This window comes from Lepus europaeus, chromosome 3 (assembly GCF_033115175.1).
Source record: "Lepus europaeus isolate LE1 chromosome 3, mLepTim1.pri, whole genome shotgun sequence".
Lineage (NCBI taxonomy): Eukaryota > Metazoa > Chordata > Mammalia > Lagomorpha > Leporidae > Lepus > Lepus europaeus.
Window position 1 is genome coordinate 15,016,496 of NC_084829.1, and position 25,086 is coordinate 15,041,581.

A 25,086-nucleotide genomic window follows, 5' to 3' on the forward strand; every position below is an offset into this window, starting at 1 on the left:
AGGTTGAATTTGTGTTAGTTTGCTAGGGTCACCAAAACAAAGCACCACAGACCACGTGGCTTGAATAGCAGCCCTGTATTTCCCCAGCACCATAAGCCAGAAATCCAAGATCAAGGTGATGGCAGAGTTGGTTTCTCTTGAGGCCTTGCTCCTGGGCTTGCTGCTGCCCAACTTCTCCTTGTGTCCTCACATGATCTTCCCTCTGTGTCCTCGTCCTAATCTCCTCTTCTTACAGGGACACCAGCAGATGGGATTAGGGCCCACGCTGATGACCTCATTTCAACTGATTTGGCTCTGCAAAGACTGTGTGCCCTAGCACAGTCTTACTCTGAGGTGCTGAGGGCGAGGACTTCACCTCAATTTTCGCAGTCAGATGAATGCTTCTAGAGGAATCTTGGGTTTTAGACTCACTACTTGAAAGTGCCTGAGGCTGGCACCGTGGCTCACTTCGTAAATCCTCCGCCTGTGTTGCCAGCATCCCATATGGGCACCGGGTTCTGTGGCCTGGGAAGGCAGTGGAGGATGGTCCAAATGCTCCCTGAACCTGCATTGGAGACCAGGAGGAAGCACCTGGCTCCTAGATTTGGATTGGCATAACTTCGGCCATAGCAGCCATTTGGGGGGTGAACCAATGGAAGGAAGACCTTTCTATCTCTCTCTCTCACTGTCTAACTCTGTCAAATAATAATAAAAAAAAGTTCCTGGGAGACTTGTGTTACTGAACTCATAGGACACATTCTCACTCCATTGTGTCTTCTTTGGATATTTCATAAGAGGAGCTCTGGGGGCTGGCGCTGTGGTGTAGTGGATAAAGCTGCCGCCTACAATGCTGGCATCCCATATGGGCACTGGTTCGAGTCCTGGATGCTCAACTTCTGATCTAGCTCTCTGTTATGGCATTCCCAAGTCCTTGGGCCCCTGAACCCACATGGGAGGCTTGGCTCCTGACTTTGGATCAGTGCACCTCTGGTTGTTGTGGCCAATTGGGGAGTGAACCAGTGGATAGGAAGACCTCTCTCTCTCTCTCTCTGCCTCTCCTTCTCTCTCTGTGTAACTCTGACTTTCAAACAAATAAATAAATCTTTAAAAAAGAAGAAAAGAGCTCTGGATGGAAACACAGAGGAGATCTGCTCAGTGCCACTTGTCCACTGGTTTCACTTCTGCAAGAAATGGAAATCCATTGTTGTAGACTGACTTATTTGAAAGAGCATCTCAAATGCAAGGATTATTTGTGAACCAAATGGTAACCAAGTGCTAAATGTCTATCCATTTATTGAACAAAATTTTATCTACTGTGTGTTGGGTACTTTGTTAGGTAACTACTAGGTAGCTGGTAAGTAGGTAGATGGAGAGTAGTGGGTTGCGATTCTAACCCTCTACCTCTGAGACCTGGAAGAGTTTGGGACAGCTACAAGAGAAAGGACATGGCTTGAGTAGTCTCTGAGGACCTGTTCTACAGCAACTTGAGAAAATCTGGCCTCTTTCCTTCTGGTTTTTGCAGGCCTACAGGTTAAGAGAGTTCCTGGGGGCCCATCTTGGATCCGAGGTTGTTTGGGAGATATCAGTTCTCCCACAACAAGGCCTCTGGACTTATTTTCAAAAATTTTGACTCAGGGGCAGGTGCCATGCCGCACTAGGTTAATCCTCCGCCTGCAGCGCCAGCATCCCCCATGGGAGCCGGTTCTAGTCCTAGTTGCTCCTCTTCGAGTCCAGCTCTCTGCTGTGGCCTGGGAGGGGTGGAGGATGGCCCAAGTGCTTGGGCCCCTGCACCTGCATATGGGAGACCAGGAAGGAGCACCTGGCTTCTGGCTTCAGATTGGTGTAGCTCTGGCCGTAGTGGCCATTTTGGGGGTGAACCATCTATCCCTCTCACTGTCTGTAACTCTGTCAAATAAGTAAATAAAATCTTTAAAAAAAATTTTTTTGACCCAAACATATAGTATACCAGGAAAAAAACTGTGACCAATATTTTGCCTGTTCAAATCTATCTATCAGGGCTGGTGCTGTGACGTAGTAGGTTAGGTCTCTGCCTGTGGCTCTGGCATCCCATATGGATGCTGGTTCAAGTCCTGGCTGCACCTCTTCCAACCCAGCTTTCTGCTATTGGCCTGGGAAGGTGCTGGGAGATGGCCTGAGTGCTTGGTCCCCTGCACTCACGTGGGAGATCCTGAGGAAGCCCCTGACTCCTGGCTTCAGACGGGCTGTCACGGCCATTTGGGGAGTGAACAAGCAGATGGAGGACTTCTCTCTCATCTCTCCCTCTCTCTGTAGCTCTGCCTCTCAAATAAATGATCTTAAAACAAACTATCTATCTATCCATCTATCATCTATGTATCTATCTCCTCTTTACAGGTTTCTGATATCTGTTCATATCCTATTGAGTCATTGGACACATCATGAACTGAGCCCATATTCCATAAACCACATATATTTCTAAGAATTTACTAATATATTCAAAACTGAGAACCACATTAACATGTTATGTAAAATTGTTATAAAAATTATCAAGATCAGTGGTGCTTTGTGTGTCATTGCAGACTGTTAGGGTTGGAAAGGCACCTAAAGCTCATCTACCTCATCCCACTTTTCACAAAGACAGTGGGGTCTAGAAAAGTCTTGCCCAGGATCACAACAAGTCGAGACTAAGCAGCCAACACCAATTTGGGTCCCTGGCTGCTCTCTTTCTCCTCCTCGTCCTGCTCCTTCTTTTTAAATAAATATTTATTTACTTATTTGAAAGGCAGAGTTACAGAGAGAGAGAGGAAGAAACAGGTCTTCCATCTGCTGGTTTACTGCCTGCAACAGCCAGGGATGGGCCAGGCAGAAGCTGGGAGCTGCTTCCAGGTCTCCCATGTGGCTGCAGGGACCCAAGCACCTGGGCCATCTTCCACTGCTCTCCCAGGTGCATTAGCAGAGAACTGGATCAGAAGTAGAGCTGTTGAGACTCGAACCACCTGCATTGTCGGCATCCCATATGGGCACCAGTTTGAGTCCAGGTTGCTCCACTTCTAATACAATAAATTAAGAAAAAAAAAAAGAGAAAGCTGAGACTATACCTCAAGGTTTCAGATTCTCAGAATAATCTTGCCTTTAAGCTGTATTATATTAAATAATTTTATTTGATTTTGTAGTATTTCTTTCTGTATCTGTATGTGTCTAGAATCATAAATGCACGAAGTGTCTTGGAAATCACAGGCTGTTGAAATATTTTCCCCTGCTTGTCTCACACACAAGCACACAAGGACACACACACTGGCGTTTTCTAATAATAAAAGCTACAAGCTGGCTGCCCTAGTTCCCTTGCCTTGTCATGGGTTCTCTGTACCTTGCTTAGACTCAGCACCTTTTCCCATTTTTCTACTGCACCTGTTTCAAGTAATAGCAGTTCTGTGTTGCTCCCAGGAAATTCCAGGAAACAGTTAGGAGAGGGCAAAGTGCAGGGTAAGGGTGAGCATTGCAACCAGGCACTGAGCACTCCTGGGATGAATCAATGAATCAGGGAAGAAATTCAAGTTAAAAGGAGGGGGGAAAGGAAAGTCATGGGGAGGTGAATGTTCTTAAGGATTCCTGGCTTCTGTGAGTTCTGGTCCTGAGGGGTGGGAGACAGGGACTGAAGTTAAGGGATGGAAACCTTTTCTGTATCTGTTGAGAGTGACTCCCAGACAGCCTTGGGTTGAGGTCAGACAGAGGTTTCCTCCACCCTAAGCCAGCTTCCCCATTTGTTCTGTATTGACACTCCTTTCACATGGCACACAATTTTTGTGCTTTATGTGCACGCTTTGAGGACAGGGTCCATGCGTGTCTCTGTTTTCTAAAGATATATTCGTTTATTTGAAAGGCAGAGTGACAGAGAGAAAGGAAAAGAAAACAAGGTGATAGAGATAAGGAGAGATGGAGATAGAGAGATGGATCTTCTATCTGCTGGTTCCTCCTCAAATACCTGCAACAGCCAGGAGCCAGGAACTCCATCTGAGTCTCCTACGTGTGTGGCAGGAACCCAAGTACTTGGACAATCATCTGCTGCCTCCCAGGGTGTGCATTAGCAGGAACCTGGACCAGAAGCACAGGCAGTATACTATCCCAAGCATTCTGATATGGGATGTGGGATCCTAAGCAGCAGCTTATTCCACTGTATTGCAATGCCTACCCCCAGGGTCTGTGTTTTAATTGAATTTTACAGGCTTAATAAATGTTCAACAATTTTTTTTCCAATGAATTCCTGACAATTGAGAGAAAGATCAGAGCCAGAACTTACCATTCTCTGATTGCTATTTTGCTCTGTATCTGTGTGTTAGATCGGAAAGGAGATGGTTCTGGGTTTCTGTCAAGGTGAGAGTACATTTGGGGTTTTGGAAACATGAAGTTTTCATGAAACTGGGGCCAGTGTTGTGGTCTAGTGGGTAAAGCCACCACCTGTGATGCTGGTTTTCCATATGGACACTGGTTTGAGTCCCAGCTGCTCCACGTCCTATCCAGCTGTCTCCTAATGGCCTTCAAAAAGCAACGGGGGGCCAGTGCTGTGGCTCAGTAGGTTAATTCTCCACCTGCGTCGCTAGCATCCCATGTGGGTGCTGGTTCTAGTCCCGGCTGCTCCTCTTCCAGTCCAGCTCTCTGATGTGGCCCGGGAAGGCAGTGGAGGATGGCCCAGGTCCTTGGGCCCCTGCACCTGCATGGGAGACCAGGAAGAAGCACCTGGCTCCTGGCTTCGGATTGGCACAGTTCCAGCTGTTGCGGCTATTTGGGGAGTGAACCAATGGAAGGAAGACCTTTCTCTGTCTCTCCCTCTCACTGTCTGTAACTCTACCTCTCAAATAAATAAATAAAATCTTAAAAAAAAAAAAAAAGAAAAGAAAAGCAATGGAAGATGGCCCAAGTGCTTGGACCCCCTGAATAAAGCTCCTGGCTCCTGACTTCTATTTATTTATTTGACAGGCAGAGTTAGACAGGTGAAGTGTACTTGTCCCAGTTTCTGCATTAGCCATCTATATTTTCCTTTGGGCTTCTTTCACTTGCCATGGACGGTGTCCTGATCAATACAGCTCCTCCTCCTCTTTTCTTGCCTACTTAGGGGAGCTGTGTGAGTTCTGTGCCTCAGTTTCCTCATAACGATACCCTGAGGATTAGTTGATCTCCGATAAATTGTGTTTCTTTTCCCAAACGCAGAGTACAGTATTATTGTAAACAGTCTAACTTCTATTCTTAGGAACGGCAGGTTTCCCGTCTTGGCTGCCTTGCCGGAGTTTCTGTATCCGGGCCAACTCTGTTTCAATAACACAGGACACAGTCTAAGCAGAATAGTAATGATGGTCCAAAAATTTTACATCATCCCAAAAAAACAGGGACATTCAGTGGCTGTACAAGTGAGCTCCAGCGATACTAGATTTTTAAAACATCGTTTTACTGCATCTGGCTTGTGCCGTGGCATTTCATTGAGGCTTGAAAAATGCAACTGTAAACTCAGGGACAGGAAGCAGTGAATAACAAAAAAAAAAAAAAAAGTCTTGACATCACTTGCTGTTAAGGAGGTTGTTTACTTTTGGGTCTACCTCCTGGTGTGTTCTAAAATACTCTTGGAAATCTCAGTTGGCTTGAAATAGCTGTTCTGCCTCCTTTGCACTGAAGCCCCTAGCATCTGAGCACACGGGCTCACAGCTATTTATAAGCCTAGTGTCAGTCAAAGATTATTTTTTACATCCCTCCTCTCATTCCCCCATATCAGAAGATCGACCTATATAAAATTAGACACTTCACATAAGATATCCAGTGACTTAGGTAAGAGTTATCGTCAGTCAGCAATCATTTAGGAAGTATAAATTCATCATGTTGTGTGAAGCTTGTCTCTAAGACTGTTCTGTGGAAACTAGCTCCTTCTTAAAAAATGGGTCTGTTGCCAAAAAAAAAAAAAAAAAAAAAAAAGGAAAGCTACATGCCCTTTTGGAATTTTTAAAAATCCTACAGTAATCAGGTTATCTTTTTGTCAATTAGCTGTTACCAAATTTATTTCATGAGAATCCTTTTCTTTCCAGCCACACCTAGAAGCATTTCATACAATAATGTGTGTTGGATCGCAGTTTGGAAAACCAGGGAGGGAATATGTGGAGCCAGGAGGTCTGGGTTTGACCTTTGGCTTTTCCACACTGCTCCTTGTATGACTGTGAGCAAATTACAAACCTCTCACTATTTCATTTTCACATTGGAAGAGTGAACACAGCAACATCTGTCTCGATCTGGGATGTTTTATGGATTACATGATTATGACAATGTGCTTTAAACACTGTGAAAAGTTATGCAAATGAAGGATAACCTTAGTGATCATACATAAATGTAATATTGCATTATTACATTCATGTACAACTATAAAGAAAGTTGCCCTAGCAATTCTTACTCAGTTGTGGATTTAAGTGTCTGTAAGAGCCAGCACTGAGAGGGAAAGAAAGAAGTGCAGTGCAAGGGTCAAAGTAAGTTTAGAACATGTTGGATCCAGAAATTTAACCCTCACAATTTGTGGGTGGTGGACCTGAGGCCCAGATAAATCAAGTGAGTGGCATGAAAGAGCTAATAATAGAGCCTCCACTTCCCATTCAGTGATCAGCCTCACTGCCAGCGGTTGCCCTGGTTTGAGATAAATCATGACTCCATGACATACATGATTTAATTCAGACAAGATGTAACAAGCGACACAGTCCTAAAACAATACAACACGGGACAAAAATTTCAAAGTTTAAAGAATGTGACCCAAAATAACAATGGCAAGGAGTATTTAGTGATGAGTAGGCTAGGCACTGGGGTTGGGGCCTTCAAGAATGCACAACACTGGCTATATTGGATTTGGATAATGCAGAGTTCCAAAAGGAAATTGGAGATGTAGATAGTAGCAGACTAAATGTCTAGCAATGGTCCAAATAATTGGGCATTATAGTTTTGGTGAAATATTCAACAGTAAGCATTTACTGACCCCCTTTCAAAGTCTATGAAGGTCCTGGAGCTTTTAGAGGATATGAGCAATTAGACAACACTGTCTGTAGGAAATTTATTTTTTTTACTTGGAGAGAGGAGCTGGGGACACAGACATTAGAGAAAGTAAGCAAATGGGTGGATATGCACTGATTTCAAACTGCTGAACACCTATACATCCTTTGAGACTCCTGATGCCTGGTCATCTCAGCTTTCTGTTCCCTCCTGCACTTTTTCCAAATGGCTTATACAGCAATTTCTGCAGTTAACAGAATCAATTGCAAAGTGCATCTTTTCTACTGAGATGTGTGCTTCTTGATAAAGGGCTTTTGGGCTTTCTGTGTTGTCAGGGATGAGGACAATGCTGGTTTGCAGTTGTACAGAATCTACGTACCTAGAAGGGATCCTCTCCCACCCCCCACCCCCCAAAGAGGTAAGAGAAGTGCTTTGAGGAGTTAAAATCTTCAGGGCAAAGAGTACATGAGACTTACAGAAAATAAAAAGAGGAGGAAAAAGTAAGGAAAGGTAATACATGGTCTTGCCAAGATGGCAGGGAAAGGAAGTTCATCAGGGGACAGCTACTTCCACAACAGGAAAGACTTTCAGCCACCAAGAAGGCCAACCCATTTTACTTTTCAGGAGAAATCACACTAACATTATCCAACTCTTTTGGAAATGAGCTAGTTCCTTCCTTTCCCCTGCCTTCAGGAATCAACTCACTGAATGATGGTTTTTCACACATGGTGACCTGGAAGTAGCCCAGCTCGGGGTTTCCCAGGCCCAGGATTGAGAAGGCCAGCCTGGAGAGTTAGAGAGCCAGCTAAGGAATCAGGAAGAAACTCATCTTTGTTCTTCAAGATTTGCCTGGGGATGTAGACAAAGTAGGCTCTTGGTGGCCATTTGAGGAGTGAACCAGTGGATGGAGGATCTTTCTCTGTCTCTCTCTCTCTTTCAAATAAATGATAAATAAATAATTCTTTTAAAAAAAAAAAAAAAGCCCAACAATGTGGAGAAGCAGAAACCCCCAGTATTCAGGTCAGAAAGGCTCTGGAGAACACCTTGTCCTGAGCTAACCATCAGTCAACCTAGGTGCCAGACTGAACTGGAGTCTGTTCCATTGGGTCCATCCCAGCAAATGGCACCAATGAACTTTTTTTTTTTTTTTTAAATGTAAGGGCTAAAAAAAGGTCATGGAATTGAAATTCAAAGATCAGCTTATTTAGGTGCAAAAATTTTTGAAATCCATGTATGTTTTTAGGACACAAAAAGTCATTTGGTTTTCTGTGATAAAATTATTTCATTTTAGACAGCATTCAGTTTTTGAAAAGGTAAAGTAATAATTCCATGGCTTTTAAAAAACGCATTTTAGTTCATTTCCTGAGAGCTTCCAGTAATGGACAGGGCCTAAGCTAGGTTAATGCTATTATATAATCTTTCCCACAGCGCCTGGTCATCCGCGCTTAGAGACGCGCAAGGGTACCTTTTAGGAAGAGGCCAATGTGCAATTTGAATCCAGATCTCTCACCTTTTTTCTGGGATCTTTCAATAAAACCATGGGTATCTCTCTCTCTCTCTTTTTTTTTTTTTTGGACAGGCAGAGTGGATAGTGAGAGAGACAGAAAGGTCTTCCTTTTTGCCGTTGGTTCATCCTCCAATGGCCGCTGCGGCTGGCGCATCTTGTTGATCTGAAGTCAGGAGCCAGGTGCTTCTCCTGGTCTCCCATGGGGTGCAGGGCCCAAGCACTTGGGCCATCCTCCACTGCACTCCCGGGCCACAGCAGAGAGCTGGCCTGGAAGAGGGGCAACCGGGACAGGATCGGTGCCCCGACCGGGACTGGAACCCGGTGTGCCGGCGCTGCAAGGCGGAGGTAGCCTGTTAAGCCACGGCGCCGGCCTCTTTTTTTTTTTTTTTTTAAGATTTATTTGAAAGAGTTTGAAGGAGAGGCAGAGAGAGAGAGAGAGAGAGAGAGAGAGAGAGAGAGAGAGAGAGAATATGGAAGGTCTCTCATCTGCTGGTTCACTCTCCAGATGGCCGCAACCACCAGAGCTGTCCCGATCCTAAGCCAGGAGCCAGGAGCTTCTTCTGGGTCTCCCACGCGGGTGCAGGGACCTAAGGACTTGGGCCAACTTCTGCTGCTTCTCCAGGCCATAGCAGAGAACGGGACTGGAAGAGGAGCAGCCGGGACTAGAACTGGCGCCCCTACGGGATGCCGGCGCTTCAGGCCAGGGCTTTACCCCGCTGCGCCACCGCATCGGCTCCAAGGGCATCTCTTTAAGCACTGCCTGATAAATAAAAATAAAAACTATCTGCTGCGTTACTTCTGACCCAGCTCCCTGCTAACCCCGGGACAGCAATACAAGATGGCTCCGGCGCTTGGGCCCCTGCAGCCACGTGGGAGACCCGGATGTAGTTTCCAGCTCCTGGCTTCGGCCTGACCAAGCCCTGTCTCATGGGCCATTTTGGGGCGTGAACCAGGAGGTGGACGGGCTCTCTCCTCGCCCCAAACCCCTAGGTAACTCTGTCTTTCAAATCAATAAACTTTGTTTTAAAGAGTAACACTTATTTCTAAGGTGGAGACAGACCCCAGCCCCTGGTTCGCCCCGCAGGGGCACGCAGAGGACGGCGGAAGCTGGGAGCGGGAACTCCATCCGGGTCTCCCGGGGGCTGGGGTCTCCATCCGCCTGCCGCTGAGAGGCATTGGCGGGAAGCCGGGTCGGAAGCGGAGCCGCGGCGCTGCAGCGGGCCCTCCGTGAACCCCCGCCCCAACGCCCACGCACCCAAATACTGCTTTTCAAGCGAGCACTCGTCAAGGGACCGGAAGGGGACGTGAGTACGAGGGCGCGCTTGGCACTCAGGTGGGGCCTGGCCTGAGGCTCCCTTAAAAATTGGACTTCTCTCAGGCCGGGCAGGGGAGGCGTGGGCCCTGGGGGCTGGGGCTGGGGGCCGGGGAGGCCGCGGCCCGTGCCTGCCGGAGTCCCTGGTGTTCCAGATGCGTCCGGGCCGTGGGTATGGCCGACGGCTTTTTTTTTTTTTTCCTTCTCTCGATGGTTCAGGCTCGCTCGTGGGCCCCCCAGAGCCCAAAACAACGCCCGCGGGAGCCCCGGTGGCCGCTCGGGCTTCCAGCGACGCCCCCGGGCGCCGGCCGAGGCCTTTCCAGCGCGGCGACCCCGGCCCCGCGCGTGGGGGCGTGTGCGGCGCGGGGCCCGGGCCGGGCGACCTCGGGCCGCCCGCGGCACGCTCCGCGCACACCCGCGAGGCGCTGTCCTGAGGTGACACCGGCGGCAGCGCGGAGGCAGCCGGCGCCGCCGATCAGCTAGTTCGCACCGAGGATTCCTCTTGGTGCGTGGCCCAGTTTTCCGTAGGACGGGCTCCAAGCCCTCCCTGACACCGCCCCCCGCGCCGCCACGCTCCGAGGCCTTCCCCGGGGAAGCCGCGCGTCCCTCCCCCGCGGCTCCGCGCGATTCCTCGACTCCACAGGCGGTTCGCGCGCCGGGGGGGGGGGGGGAGGGGCGGGGCGGGGGCCGGGGCCCGGGGGGCGGGGGCGGCCGGCGTGGGGAGTTCCTCGCTCGCGGACCACACGCTCCGCGGGCCAATCCCGAGCCAGCCTCTGGCAGTGTCGCACGCGGGACACGTCCAAGCGTTTGTTGGCAGGGCCCCGGGAGGGGGAGGGGGCGAGGCGGAGAGGTGTGGGGGGGTGTTGAGTGACAGGCGTCGCGGGGCAGGCTGGGAATTGTAGTTCCCAGTTTCTGTGGCCATAGCCATTTTGTAGTCGGGGGACTACAACTTCCAGAAGATCAAGGGGACCATTCTAAGGTGCCCCGGGAATCGGCGGCTGTCCCCGGGGCCGGGCGTCCTGGGGCACTCGCACCCAGCAGCCCGGCTGCAGGTGGACGCGAGGGCAGTGGCGGGGGCTGGCGTGTGGCGGCCGTGAGGTGAGCGGCAAGCTGGGGAAAGGGGGTGAGGTGGAGCGACCGAGCGTGCCATGCATTGAGCTAGGGAGCTTCTCTCAATTCCACTCCCGGGCTCGGCGTGGGAGCGCTGTCGGAAGGCTGGCGTGGGAAGGGTTCTTCGAGGCCGCTCGGGCGTCCAGTCGACGCGGCCACGGGAGTCCTTCGGACTGGGCCGAGGCGGTGGGCTCCGCAGGAGGCAGGCGCCCGCTGGCTCGGCTGTGGGAGTTTTCGGCTGGCGTCCGGCGGGGAATTAGCCGAGGAGCCCTAAGTTGTATAAAAGCAGAGTCCATTTAAAGTTGGGCTGGATAGCCCGTCTCTCATTGGTCGGGGGGCTTGGAAAAAAGAGACTCGGCGAGCCCTCGCCGTGGTGCCGCCGCCGCCGCCGCCGCCGCTGGAGTTGACTCTTCTGCTCGCACTGCCGCTGCAGCGCAAACGTGACTTCAACATTTTTAATTTATCTTTCCCCTTTCTTTTCCAAGATGTAACTACAGATCAGACACTAAGGACCTTCGCGTTTCGCCGATGTAGTTTTTGGAGGAAAAAGGGGGGGAGTGAAGGGCGTCGGTTTTTTTTTTTTTTTTGTGTGTGTGTGTGTGTGTATGTGTTTCGGAGGAAATTTTCCATTATGAGTGTTTTACGAAAGTGAATTTTTTTTTGTTTGCTTCGTTCGTCTTTGGCTCTTTTTTTTTCCTTCTCAATTTCGGATTTATTTCAAGGCGAATCTGGCTTTGGGGGAAGAGGAAGAAAAGTCGGATTACAAGATCAGCCACCACCAACAACAATAAAAACCACCAGGATATTTTTTTGCAAATTTCTGACGGCTTTAAATTCATGAAGCAATTGTCCCCTCTTGCAATCAGCATTTGGATCTCAGAATGAGCAAGGAAAGACCCAAGAGGAATATCATCCAGAAGAAATACGTAAGTGCTCCTAACAACACAGCCTCTGGCTTGCAGTTTTAAGCAATGGCTGTGAATGTCAAGTTTATAGATAATTCTGCAGCTGAAGGGCTTTAAACACAGCGTCCGAGAAGGCTGTTTTCTTTCTTTTCTGAAAGGGCTTCTCGGGCAAAGTCGTGTCTGCCTAGTTTGGCTGAAAAGCCAGATTGGTGTATGATATCTCAAGTGAATAAATTGACCTCGAATGACACAACCATAATCTAGTTTTAGATTGAAAGGCGAAGGGTTTTGGTGGAGCTTGGGGTGGTGGTGGTGGGGGTGCTGCGGTAAGGTAACTAAACTGCATTCTCCGGTGGATTTGGCCCCATATTGCACTTTGCACATGGAGATGAGGCCATGTTATTATTATTAATGCTATTTGGAAAATCGCGTAAGGCATGTGTGTTGGAAGCCCTTTTAAGTTCAATTGAGGGTCCGATTATGGCGATCTTCTCTCTGCACTGGTACATCGCATTTAATGTATGTGGTCGTTTTGGCTTATCTGGTTTGCAGCATGAACCAGTTGGGAATCATGTTACAGCATATGCATTTGTTGGGATTGACTTTAATAATGAGACTGGTTTTGTTTAAAAAATTCTTGGTTTCCAGTTTTAGGGGAAAAAGAGATACACGCTGGCTAATGTTTTCAAGAATGTATGTTAATGCACATGGAAGTGACCACAAATAATTTTCCCCTGCTAACTGGGTTTGTGAAATTGGGCGATTATTCAGAGATTTGAATGGTTTGGGATAGTTGAATTTGTTTTGTGCATAGTACAGCTACATTTTGATTGGCATAGGGAGTGTTTTTGTTTTGTGTGTGGTGGCTTTTTTTTAAGTTTGGGGAGGAGGACTGAGGGGGACCGAGGGATTAACCAAATATGCACTGGAGTGATCGGTGATTAGCTGCATGCTTTAAAGCGCTTAAAAAAAAAAAAAAACCAGAAGGCCAAATGAACACATATTAGGAATATGTAGGATTATAAGAAAGTTTTATTTAAGTCGAGTGAACAAATTGGTGTTAGCATTGTCCCTTTCTCGTCGGTGTGGTGTGTGTAATGGGAGATGACCTTCGGGGAAGTGGTTCCGTACAAAATATATTTAATGGAAAAGCCGAATGTGTCTTCTGGAGGCTGATGCTAATCTAGACACGTAAACTTCAACTAGGAAAGAAAGCAAGGTTCAATAATGGAGCCTAACTTAGAAAGCTGTTCCACAAAGAATTTAGGAATTAAAATACATCCGCATTGCAGAGGGCTGGGTGGAATGCAAAGGACTAGTTTAAACTCGGGCCGTAGAAACTGCATGGAGACAGCCTGCCTGAGCGTGGACGCCTTCCCGGGGCACGTCCGTTTCGGATGCAGGCACAAAGCAGACGGGGTAGAACTTGGACAAGAGCCGCCCCCGCCTCCCCATTCCGGACCTCGTCAAGTTGCAGCGCGGCATGGGCCGGTTTTTTGTTGCGGGCGGTCCGCTGGTGGTGTTGAGGCCGGGTGTCCAGCCGCCGGCCCGGAGGCAGCGCACGGGTTAACGTGCCCGGAGCGTAGCCTGTCCTCCCTACGGGCCCGAGCCGGCGGCGGAAGGAGGGCGCCCCGGGGTCGCGGCGGGCGGGCGGGCGCGCGGCCTGTAGGGGGCAGGCTGCAGGCTCCGGGCTTCGGGCTCCGGGCTCCGGGCAGGCGGGCGCCGGGCTCCCAGGCCGGCTCGCGGGCGGGCAGGCGGGGGCGAGCACGGCGGGGGCGTGCCGGGGCGGGGGCGCGCGGCGCGCAGGCAGAGCATGGCGGCGCGGCCGGCCTCGCCCGCTCCCCGCGGCCCTGCCCGCCGGCTCCGACGCAGGCTTCGGAGCAACAGGTTCAGCGGGAGAGACGTCGGCGCGGCCCCTCGCCAGGCCCCGACCCTCCCCGCGCCGCGCGCCCGCGCCGCCGGCCCCTCCCTCCGCCCCCCGCGGCTCCCGGCCCCCGGCCGCTCCCGGCCGCGTTCTGTTGTCATTGTGACGTCACAAAGGGTCGTGCCCGGGTGGAAACGTCCTCTCCACCGTGACGTCACAAGTCGGGCGAGAGGTTCCAGGCGCCGCGGGGCTGCCGAGGAAGGGGAGAGCGGGGCGGGGGCTGCGGCGGCGCGGGGCTGCGGCGCGAGAGGAGGACGAGCAGGAGGACGCGCTGGGCCTTTGCGTTCTGCCGTGGATCGCTGCACTTCCCACCAGGTGAGCACAGGAGCCTCGACCCCCCGGAGGGTGCCCGAGGACCTTGCTCTGAGGCCACTTGGGTTGGGAGCGGGTCGGGGCGCCGCCTCCGCAGGAATGTCTGCTTTCCTGTGCCAGTGCCCCTGATGGGTGTTGCGGTCCTGCTGAGCTTCTGCGCCACTCACCAGTGCTAGTGGAAAGGAAGGCGAGTGAATTCAGCGAAAGCTTTGCTTTGTTGGCAGCCCATCTGGTGGATTCAGCCACTTTATCACTTTCTGTTGTGTGGGGGTGTGTTGGTAGGGTTCGGCCTTTCTGGAAGACTTGCAAGTACCAGGGTTCAGATTTCTGTCTTGCTGTGCCTACTGAGTAATTTTGAGGGGCTAAGCGAGGGAAGACTTGTACATCTACATAGAGGCACATAGTGCGCCTCTGAGTTGGATGGTGTCTGGAAGTAGTGCTTCTGCGCAGGGGCGAGGCTCACATTCTGGGTCTGCCTTCTCTGGAAACTGGAAAACATCGTCTCTGCCTTTGCCGCTTACAAGGCACGAGAGGATCACCAGTGTGAGACATGTAACACAGGACGCTGCTTCATGTGTGAGATGGCATTGTGGCATTGTGACTTGAGCTGGTGGAAGACAGCAAATTGCCTGCAGTTGATCTCAAAAGCCTTAGATGCCTGCCAAGTTGCCATTTAGTTTTTGCCTTAGGAAAGAAGAATTTGGGGGTATGATTGTGATGGTAGGCTTCGGGAGCAATGATTGTTATATTTCTGATTAAGTGGCATCATTGAGAAACTCATAAATTGCAGGGTAATCCTGTCTTAATTGTGTCGGGCATGACTCCCACTACAGTACCTTAAATAACTGGAGACATTTGCCTTTTAAAGTCCCAATTCACTTGCATGATAAAAACAGTTGCATATTTGCTCTGTGGATCATTTCTGTCTCTCCACTGATTGGTTTTCCTGGGGAGAATAACAGTATTACCAAACTTTACAATCATTTGATCGTTGCATTAGAACAGGAGTTTGAAATAATAATAAAGAAAATCTGCCATGGAACTAAGGTGGGAAAAAAGACGGATTTGATTTCTAGGCCAGCTCAAGCAGAATTTGTACCACTAGACTGCAAGTTTTAAATATTTTGTTTTCTGATGTACAAGTGGAGTTTGATTAAAAAAAAAAAAAAAACCAGAGAAAGTGTATGTCATGAGGTACAAAAGCCAGATTTATTTGTTGCAGTTACATAAAGTTGGAAAAAGCAAGAAAGAACTACATTGAAATATAGTGGTCAGGTTTATGAGTTCAGTTTTTGTTTATTCTTTTCTCCCAGTTTTTTTTTTTTTAAAGATTTTATTTATTTATTTGACATGTAGAGTTACAGACAGTGAGAGAGACAGATAGGTCTTCCTTTTGTTGGTTCACTCCCCAAATGACTGCAATGGCCAGAGCTGTGCCCATCCGAAGCCAGGAGTCGGGAGTCAAGCACTTGGGCCATCCCCAACTGCCCTCCCAGGCCACAACAGAGAGCTGGACTGGAAGAGGAGCAGCCAAGACCAGAACCGGCGCCCATATGGGGTGCCGGCCCCTCTCCCGGTTTTAAACACATGTACATTTGGGTTATTCTGTAGTTTTAGGGGGTGGCATTTTCAGAAGTTATTTAATTGCTACCTCTTCCGCTTTCTTGGACTGTTCATATGGCTTTTCCTCTACTAGCAATAGAAAGTCTTGAACTTTGTCACAGGTCTAGGACAGACAATTCAGCAACCATCTCTGTATAGAGAGTACTGAAGGTAATCTAAAATGTTACAAAAATTTTAAAATTAGAAATAAATTCATGTCCATAAAAATACAACTTGGTTATTAGCCCTTGGATGATTGACTTGTGGGTCTTCATAGCCACTGACCCAGATAGCCAGTTGGAGTTATTTGGTACCTATAGAAGGTATAGTGGGTGTTTTTCCTGCACTGTAGGTTAAACCAGTCCCTGTTACTGGCTGAAGGCCATTGACTTGCTTCCAGGTGTCTTGGAAATAACCCCAACTAAAGTGTTATTATATCCTGCTCCAAAAGTCATTTAAACTTTGGTCTTTCACAAAGAGGAGATCTTTTCTAGTAAATAACTGGTATCTGTGACATTCAGAGTAGAACCAGTTTCCTCTTTTCCTTTCAAAGAAGACTGGGAAATTGATCCTACATTAAAAACACTTGGTAAAAGGGTAAATTGTAGTATTTTTAAGCTAGTGGTTTGTACTTGATTATGATGGTCATGTCCTAAAGCTCCTAATATTACTGGTACAAGTCTCAGTTTTACAGTAACAGCTAACCACCATCTCCCTCTATGTAACCTACTAGCCTTTGGCTGCAGAATGTCCTGGGTAGCTGATAACCCTGCCTGAAGCTCTTGGCCAGTGGTTAGCTCTGGGGTGTGCCTTTGTCCCCTTTGGCTTTCACCCAGAAGGCTTGCCAAGTGTCAGTTGTTTGTTCCCAAATCTGGTTATTCCAGTTGGGCTTATTATTGTAATTACAGTTAAATATTATGTAAGCCTTGAAATTAGTGTGAAGAGTTGGTTTCTGTGAAAACTAAGTTGACTGTTTTGAGGAAGATGATACAAGTTGGTAAAAGAAAAAAAATAAGACTATTCAATTAAGTATGGGCCAGACATTTAAAAAGATGTTGGGAAAAATATGTATGGATTCTTCATACACAGTGTTTCACAAGTGATTCCCTTTTAAGAACCAATTGTGCCCAGATTCCTTCCCTAGCAAACAAAAAAGCATAAGGTGAACAAGAACTCTAAAAAGACTGGGAACCAGGAATAAGGCCTATGTCCAAAAATTTGCATGTCAAAGTAGACTTACATGTTGAAGTTGAAAAAAACAATACTAAGGAATGGTTTTTTGCCTAATGTGTTTGTTTCCATTAACTGACCAACTTCTGGTCTCTTACCTGTGATAAGAGTGTTGTTTACTGTGTTCAGACAATCCCCAAATACCAAACTAAACTCCCTGTCTCATTCATGCCATGTAACATAGATAAAATATGGATCAGTTTAGAGTAGCCCCACTGAGGTGACCTGCATTACTTCTGGAGTTAAATGTGCCTTTCATTGGATGGCAGGAAGCAGGAAAATTACTGGTTTTATACCAATCCATGGAGTTCAGAAGCTTGTGTTTTGTAATTGGCCACTTGAATGATATTCTCTTACTTAAGAGATAACTGCTAAAAGTCTGTTCTGTTGGAAATCCTTAAGTTACCATTAATGAAAATGAGGCAAGTCTCCCTAGTTTGAATCAGTTATCTTTTTTTTTTTTTTTCTAAGCTTCAGATAACTGCAGTTTATTTCTGTGATTTGCTAACACAATCTCTCTTACATTCCCTGAGTCTCCATTTTTCTGGTTCCTTTTGTCCATAAAGCCTTTCCCATATTTGCAGACTTTTTCATTCCCAGAGGTGGGAACTCTGGAGACTTTTGTTTTCTGAAGCTCTTATATCTCTTTTTCTGTAGACAGTTGGAGTGAGTGAGGTTTTTTTCATTATCCTTTTAAGTTTTAATCTATCTTGCGATGTCGATCAACCCTATAGCCTTCTGGCAGCCTCAGACTCTTTATAATAAATTTTTTTCCCCATTTAATTCTGCTTCAGAATAAAATCATTAAAAAAGTGGAGTTGACCCCTGTAGGAAGTCACCCACAGTTTTGCTTCTGGTGGAGGAATCCTGCCTGCTTCCAGAACTTCCTGTTCCTATCACTTTTTGCAGGTGGCTTTTATCTTTCTTGCTGTCTTTTTTTTTTTTTTTTTTTTTTTTTTTTGTATTTTTGAGGCAGAGTGGACAGTGAGAGAGAGAGACAGAGAGAAAGGTCTTCCTTTGCCGTTGGTTCACCCTCCAATGGCCGCCGTGGCCGGCGCGCTGCCGGCGCACCACGCTGATCCGAAGGCAGGAGCCAGGTGCTTATCCTGGTCTCCCATGCAGGTGCAGGGCCCAAGCACTTGGGCCATCCTCCACTGCACTCCCTGGCCACAGCAGAGAGCTGGCCTGGAAGAGGGGCAACCGGGACAGAATCCGGCACCCCGACTGGGACTAGAACCTGGTGTGCCGGCGCCGCAAGGCGGAGGATTAGCCTGTTGAGCCACGGCGCCTGCCATTTCTTGCTGTCTTAGAGTCAGAATGTCTGGGATTGGAAAGGGCCCATGTTTTACAGAGGCAGATATTGTCCCAGAGTGCAAAGTCTAGGTCATATCAGAGTGAGCAGCCACAGCTAGAGTATAATCCTGAACCTCCGGGTCCTTGGGTTACTTTCCTTTTCTGCCACAGTTAGTCTTGCCACAGATGTCGCTGTTGTTGTGAGGATGCTGCCCACCTCTCCTGGGGCTCTGTGGTACTTGAAGGGCTTGGATCGTATAAAATCCTTTGAGATAGCCACATAACACCTAACCCTTTCTCTCTCTCTCTCTCTCTCTCTCTCTCTCTCTCTTTTTTTTAAAGTTTATTTATTTGGAAGGTAGAGCAACAGAGGGAGGGAGAGATGCAGAGAGTGAAGGGGAGAAAGAGGTAAGAGGTCTGCCATCCACCAGTTCATATCCTAAATATGCCTGCAACAGGTGCAGCTGTGCTAGGCCAGGTGGAAGCAAGGAGCCCTGGGACTCCATGTGAGCAGGAACCCAAGTACTTGGGCAGTAATTGCTGCCCCTCAGGTACATTAGCAGGAAGCTGGATTGGAAGCAGAGGAGGCAGATCTCTAGCTGGCTGATAAGGGATGCAGGTGTCCCAAGCCGCAGCTGATCCTCCGCTGCATCACAGCACCTGCCCCACACCCAATCCTCTTGAAAGCCCTGTGAAGAGAAGACTCAGTTCTGAAGTAACCACCCACGTTTCTGGTTTTCATAGTGAGTTCACATGAGAAGGGCTTTTTGAGTCCATTTTACAGAAGAGAAGCCAAGATGAATATACTGGCCAGATGGTTAAAGGCCGAGATTCCTCCCCACTTTCTGGTTTAGATACAATAGAAGTAAAATGAATGATCAGTGTAGCCCTGAGAAGGGGAGAAAAGATCATAAAAAGAGCTCTTGATAGCCTTTGAAGAGGCGTTCTGTTTCAGAAAGTTGGGGAAATGAGGGCAGGTTTGTCAGCTTCCAAGAACAGGAGTGTGTCAGTCTCAAGTACATGTTTGTGTTTGTTTTTCTAAAGCACCAGCTGGTGGAGCTACCCCCTTATCCCCAGCTGGCTGTCTTCTTTAGTCATCATTGGAAGAGAGCTGAGATAGATCCTGGTACTCCTTGGGGCTGGCTAGTTATGTACTATACTTTCAGAAGTGTCCCCAGCACTCTGTGGGGTGCACCTGAGGGCCATTGTAGACTGCAGAGGTAGGTTCTCCTGACCTATCCAAACTGACTTGATTTCCCAGTGATGTGACGAAGTTGGCTTCAGTACTGCCTTTACTGCTCGAGAACACTTGGGGGAATCATTTGCCCTTATCTACAAGAGGGGCTTCACCATCCATTAAACAAAGACTGTCCAGATGTGTGAATGAGGCAGCATGTGTGCTGGGAACAGTGTACATAATTACGTGTTCATAGGAAAGATACTGGATTTGAGGGAGAGAAACTCAACTGGCCTTGAGAGTTAGTGCTGGCTTACAAGCCTAAATTGGATTTTAGTCTAATTCTGTCATGTTTAAGTTCTGTCAGTCTCCACCACCCATGAAGTGGGAAGTCCATGAACATTGAAATCTCATCCATAGCACTGTTTTATTACCATGATCCTAGAAGGTTAACTGAATATATAATCTTATATTGTTCCTCCATCCTCCCAGTAAAGCTCTTTTCTCAATCACATTTTGTTCTTAAATACAACCAGGAATAATTTTCAGCAATGTCCTTTTGTGGGAGAGGTGTGAGAGGGATGGGCAGTGTCTGCTGTCTATCAGGAGATCCCTGGCTAACTGGACAGCAGCCCAGGTTTCTCTAGTGACTGAGTAATCCAGGAGAATGTTGGAGACCTTTTGGCCCCCCTTTTATTGCTATCTTATAAAATCTGGGTGGTTCTTTCTCCATTATTTTCTAACTGCCATTTTGATGAGGGCTTGGTCTACAATGGTTGAGTGTATTATCTCTTGGTTCTCATTTCTGCCAGCTGTTAAAGTATTTGGTGCTTGTGGGGGCAGATACGGGTGCCAAAAGGAAATGAGAAGGGATTAGGACTAAACATGTGTTTCTTGTGTTTGTTTATTCCTTCCATAGGTTTGCAGAAAGGGGTGGAATGAATGCTTATTCTGTTAAGTAGTAGTGCTTTGTGTGTGCTTGTATGCCTTCCCACAACTACTAGTACATGAGCTTTAGGAATGAAATGCTTCAGATTTGGACAGGCTTGTTTTGAGTATGTGGATAGTAGACAAGGTTGGAAATATGAACTTATTATTTTTTTAATTTGACAGAGAGAGAGAGACAGAGAGAAAGGTCTTCTTTCCGTTGGCTCACCCCACAAATGGCTGCTACGGGTTGGAGCTATGCCAATCTGAAGCCAGGAGCCAGGTGCTTCCTCCTTGTCTCCCATGTGGGTGCAGGGCCCAAGCACTTGGGCCATCCTCCACTGCACTCCCGGGCCACAGCAGAGAGCTGGACTAGAATCTGGTGCCCATATGAGATGCTGGCGCTGCAGGCGAAATATGAACTGAGTTCAAGTTTGCCTGTGTGACCCTGGGAAAGACAGGAGGACTTGCTGAACTGCTTTCTCATCTGAAAGATTTGTTCCTTGCACTTCAGGCTTGTAGCTGGGAGAGCCAGTGACGTTTCTGGTGTGAAAGCACTTTGTAAACTGCCTATTGCTGCAGAAATGCTAAAGCGTTATTATTACACAGTTGGAAATCACCAATCCGGAGACATCAGGCTTGCTGTGGCCTTCTTGGCTGACTCAGAGATTAATGAATGCAATGAATTTTACACTTAAACCAAGTGAATAGCTTGCAACAGATTCCTTTGGGGTACTAGACAGAGCTTTAAAGATTAGAAGGTGATGTAATCACCCATACTCTACTCCATTTTGATTCTTGATCTTTCCTTTCAGCCAACCATCCATATCTGGGTGGTGAATTGGAAAGGAGGGATAGACTGAGACACTTTTTTTTTTTTTTTTGACAGGCAGAGTGGATAGAGAGAGAGAGACAGAGAGAAAGGTCTTCCTTTTTGCCGTTGGTTCACCCTCCAATGGCCACTGCGGTCGGCGCATCGTGCTGATCCGAAGCCAGGAGCCAGGTGCTTCTCCTGGTCTCCCATGTGGGGGCAGGGCCCAAGCACTCGGGCCATCCTCCACTGCCTTCCCGGGCCATAGCAGAGAGCTGGCCTGGAAGAGGGGCAACCGGGATAGAATCCGGCGCCCCAACCGGGACTAGAACCCGGTGTGCCGGCGCCGCAAGGCAGAGGATTAGCCTGTTAAGCCACAGCGCCGGCTGAGACCCTTAAGTGGCTCTGAATCTGTGTGCAAAGACGTTGAAATGTGATCTTGAAGGATGATCCTTGAAGAAATTGAAAATTTGCTATGATCTTTTCTGGGTCCCTGTGGCCTTCAGGATCGAGTCTAAACCAGATTTGTCTTCAGCACATCATAAAAAGCTCTTTTTGCGGGGTTGGCCTTGTGGTGTGGCAGGTGAAGCATCCCATATGGGCTCTGGTTCGAGTCCTGGCTGCTCCACTTCTGATCCAGCTCCCTGCTAATGGCCTGAGAAAAGTATCAGCAGATGGCCCAAGTGCTTGGGCTCTTGCCGTCCATGTGGGAGACCTGGAAGAATTTCCTGGCTCCTGGCTCCTGGCTTCAGCCTGACCCAGCCCTGGCCATTGTGGCCATCTGGGGAGTGAACCAGCAGAGAGAAGATACCTATTTCTTTCTGTTTCTCTCTCTCTCTCTCTCTGACTCTGACTTTCAAAATAAATAAATCTTTTTTTTAAGCCCTTTTTTGCTCTGTGCTGGACTTAACCTACCACCAGTCCAACCTCTACATTCTCAGTTCAGCTGAGTGAGTCCTCTTTCCCTTGGTGAGCAGCTTGCCTGAGGAGCCCAGCAGTGCCTCTTGGAGGGCTTCCTCAAGCTCTCCCAGTGCACCTGCTGGGCTCTTCACACCTTACTTCTTGGTACAGGAGTTTTTTTTACCAGTCTATCACTCTATTAACTCCACAAGAATAAAGGCTCAATTTTATAAGTAGTCATAGGTTAGTATTAATATATAGGGAAGAAATTAAATCTTTGGGTAGAGTATTTACAATGCTAACTAGGAAGTGAGTCTTCAGCTTAGTGATACTAGGATTTGATAACTGGGCTATGGCTCCTGACATCTTCATGCTAATGCAGACCTGGGGAGACAGTGGTGATGGCTCAAGTGATTGGGTTGCCTTCCCTGCTGACATTTGGGGAGTGGGAACTCTCTTGTAGGTCTCTATCTCTGATAAATAAGTGGAAGAAAACAACTGCATAATGGTGGGAAGGACTTGGTATGGCTACAATAGCCAGATCTGGACCAGGCCAAAGCTAGGAGCCAGGAACTCCACGTGGTTGTTCCATGTGGGTGGCCATCGCCCAAGCACTTGGGCCTTCTCAGGAGCATTGACAGGCAGTTGGATTGGAAGTGCAGCAGTTAGGATTTAACTGTGTTGCTCTGCAGTGTCTACCCCGAAATGATTTTTAATGGAAACAGAGCACCAGTGCCTTCTTGATGGCTTTCTTACAAGTTTAGGGTTGTCATAAAAAGTGATGTGTGCAGCATGCTCTACGTGTGTCCTCCCCTTAACACCGAATTCCTCAGCATGAAATTACGACTCAGAAGTGCCTGTGTTTACATTTGGAACCCTTGTACCTCATTGCTTTGTTGGAGAGAGGCTATACTAATTTATGGTTCCACATGTAGTGTGTGTTAGGCCAGCGGGTTGGTTGGTTTGTTGGCTTTTAAAAACCAATACAAGCACTTGTAACAAGTAGTAAAGATGTCAGTTGAGTTTTATTTAAGCTTCTATTTTCTTTCCTTGTCCTCTCTCAGGGCATTTAGAGCTAAATGAGATAAGATAATCTGAAAGTACTTTGTAAACTAAAAATTGCTTTCAGAACAAAGTGTGTTATTAGTCTGAATGGCTGTAGTGGAGAAGGGAACAGGAAAGCCTGTATAATTTTACAGTTCCTTCCTTCCTTCCTTCCTTCCTTCCTTCCTTCTTTCCTTCTTTCCGACAGTGAGAGAGAGACAGAAAGGTTTTCCTTTGCTGTTGGTTCACCCTCCAATGGCCACCGTGGCCGGTGCGCTGCGGCCAGCGCACCATGCTGATCCGAAGGCAGGAGCCAGGTGCTTCTCCTGGTCTCCCATGAGGTGCAGGGCCCAAGCACTTGGGCCATACTCCACTGCACTCCACTGCACATCCTCCACTGGAAGAGGGGCGACCGGGACTAGAACCCTGTGTGCCGGCGCCACAGGCAGAGGATTAGCCTATTGAGCTGCGGTGCCCGCCAGTTGCATTTTTGTATTTATGAAATGCTTTATGATGAAGACATGGAGATGATTAAGTAACAAAGGTGACCTAGAATCCCATTGTTTCATGTGTGATTTCAGCCTTGTTAATGTTTTGTATGAGTACCAGGGTTCTTTTGGGCTGTGGCTTGGAAGACAGTTCAGTTAAATCCAGCGGATTTTTTTTGTTTTTTTGTTTACCATGTCTTGGCTCTGTGTTTGATGCTTGAACATGTGGCCCTGCCCTTCCCAAGACCATTTGTTGATTATATTTAGTGGCAGGGATGCAAGACACTGTGAAGAGTGCTTCTGGTATTGGGGTTCCACTGAAATTGAGGATCTTAACTGTGTATCGGGTAATCATGGGCAAATCACTTTGCCTAAGCCTCAGTTTATCCATCTGTCAGATGGGATGAATGATACCTTTGTAATTGATCTTGCCAGGTGGTTATTTATAATGGGTGGTGAGGTAGAATAAAACATGGGAAGTGCCTTATAAGCTCTTGAGACCCTGTTAGTGTTCTTAAGTCCCATAGGTTTTTGTGGCTGAATTCTCCATGTACAATGGTGAAGAGGAAACAGCATTTCTGGGTCATCTTTGTAAATTGTTACAGTGTATTTTTGTTGTCTGAGGAAGAAGATAGAAATTGAAAATCATAGAGATGGGTAACACTCCCCTTCTGGGGGTGGGGGAAACGCAGTGTGAACCTTGACACCCTGGCAGCCATCCTCTTTGGTGATGGATTGTTATTTCCCTCCTTCTGTGAGGGTAAGGTGGTGTCCTGGTGCTGTGGGGCAATGTGACTTTTTCGTGTTTCACAGTATACTTTCGCAAGAGTCTTTTTTCTTTCTTTCTTTCTTTGTCACCCTCCAGTCAAGATGTCCCCTCCAGATGAGGTAGAGCTAAATGCTGGTTTTACCCAGATTGCTCCTTTGTCATTCTTATGCTGCTCAGAGCACTAAAGCTGCGTTTGTTCTATTTTCAGCTTGTAATAATGTCTTGATGTTGGAGGATGAAAGAGCCAATGTGAATGGAAGGCATTTAATAAGGATTCATGGTCTTGAATCCCAGTTAAATTGGTAGCACATGCTTTTCCTCTGCCCTAAACAGCTTTGGTTGTGCTGTCTTGCTGGAGCTGTGACACCACAAAGCTTGGGCTTCCACACTTGCCACATGACTCCTTTCCAGAATGATGGTTCTGAGTGGCAAAGTAATAGCCTTTGATAGATGGCGAATGAGTGGTGGACTTAGTTTCTTTTAAAGATGATGGAATATTTAGTAGGAGTCTGTGCTTTTGGGGAAGGGTTTAGAGGGGCAAGGATAGAGGACCAGTAAGCACCATTTTTTTTTAATAACTTTTAAAAAAATTTATTTATTTGTTTATTTGAAAGTCAAAGAGAAAGTTGCAGAGAGAGAGAGGTCTTCTATCCGCTGGTTCACTCCCCAGTTGGCTGCAGTGGCCAGAGCAGCCGGAGCTGCACCGATCTGAAGGCAGGAGCCAGGAGCTTCTTCTGGGTCTCCCATGTGGGTACAGAGGCCCAAGAGCTTGGGCCATCTTCTACTGCTTTTCTAGGCCAGAGCAG

The 25,086-nt window shown here is 47.8% G+C and overlaps 1 protein-coding gene across 2 annotated transcripts in view; it reads left to right on the plus strand.

Annotated features, from left to right (window-relative positions):
* The first annotated feature begins 10,739 nt into the window (after positions 1-10,739).
* The window catches only part of JARID2 (jumonji and AT-rich interaction domain containing 2), a 254,562-nt gene continuing 240,215 nt past the window's right edge, over positions 10,740-25,086 (plus strand). Inside the window, exons 1-2 of one of the 2 annotated variants that reach the window (XM_062184688.1) lie at positions 10,740-10,886; positions 11,621-11,824. In XM_062184688.1, coding sequence (XP_062040672.1) covers positions 11,780-11,824 — 45 coding nt within the window. In that variant the 5' untranslated portion in view covers positions 10,740-10,886; positions 11,621-11,779. Of the gene's footprint in view, positions 10,887-11,620; positions 11,825-13,952; positions 14,043-25,086 lie in introns of those variants that run through there. The other variant, XM_062184691.1, reaches the window with a different exon arrangement.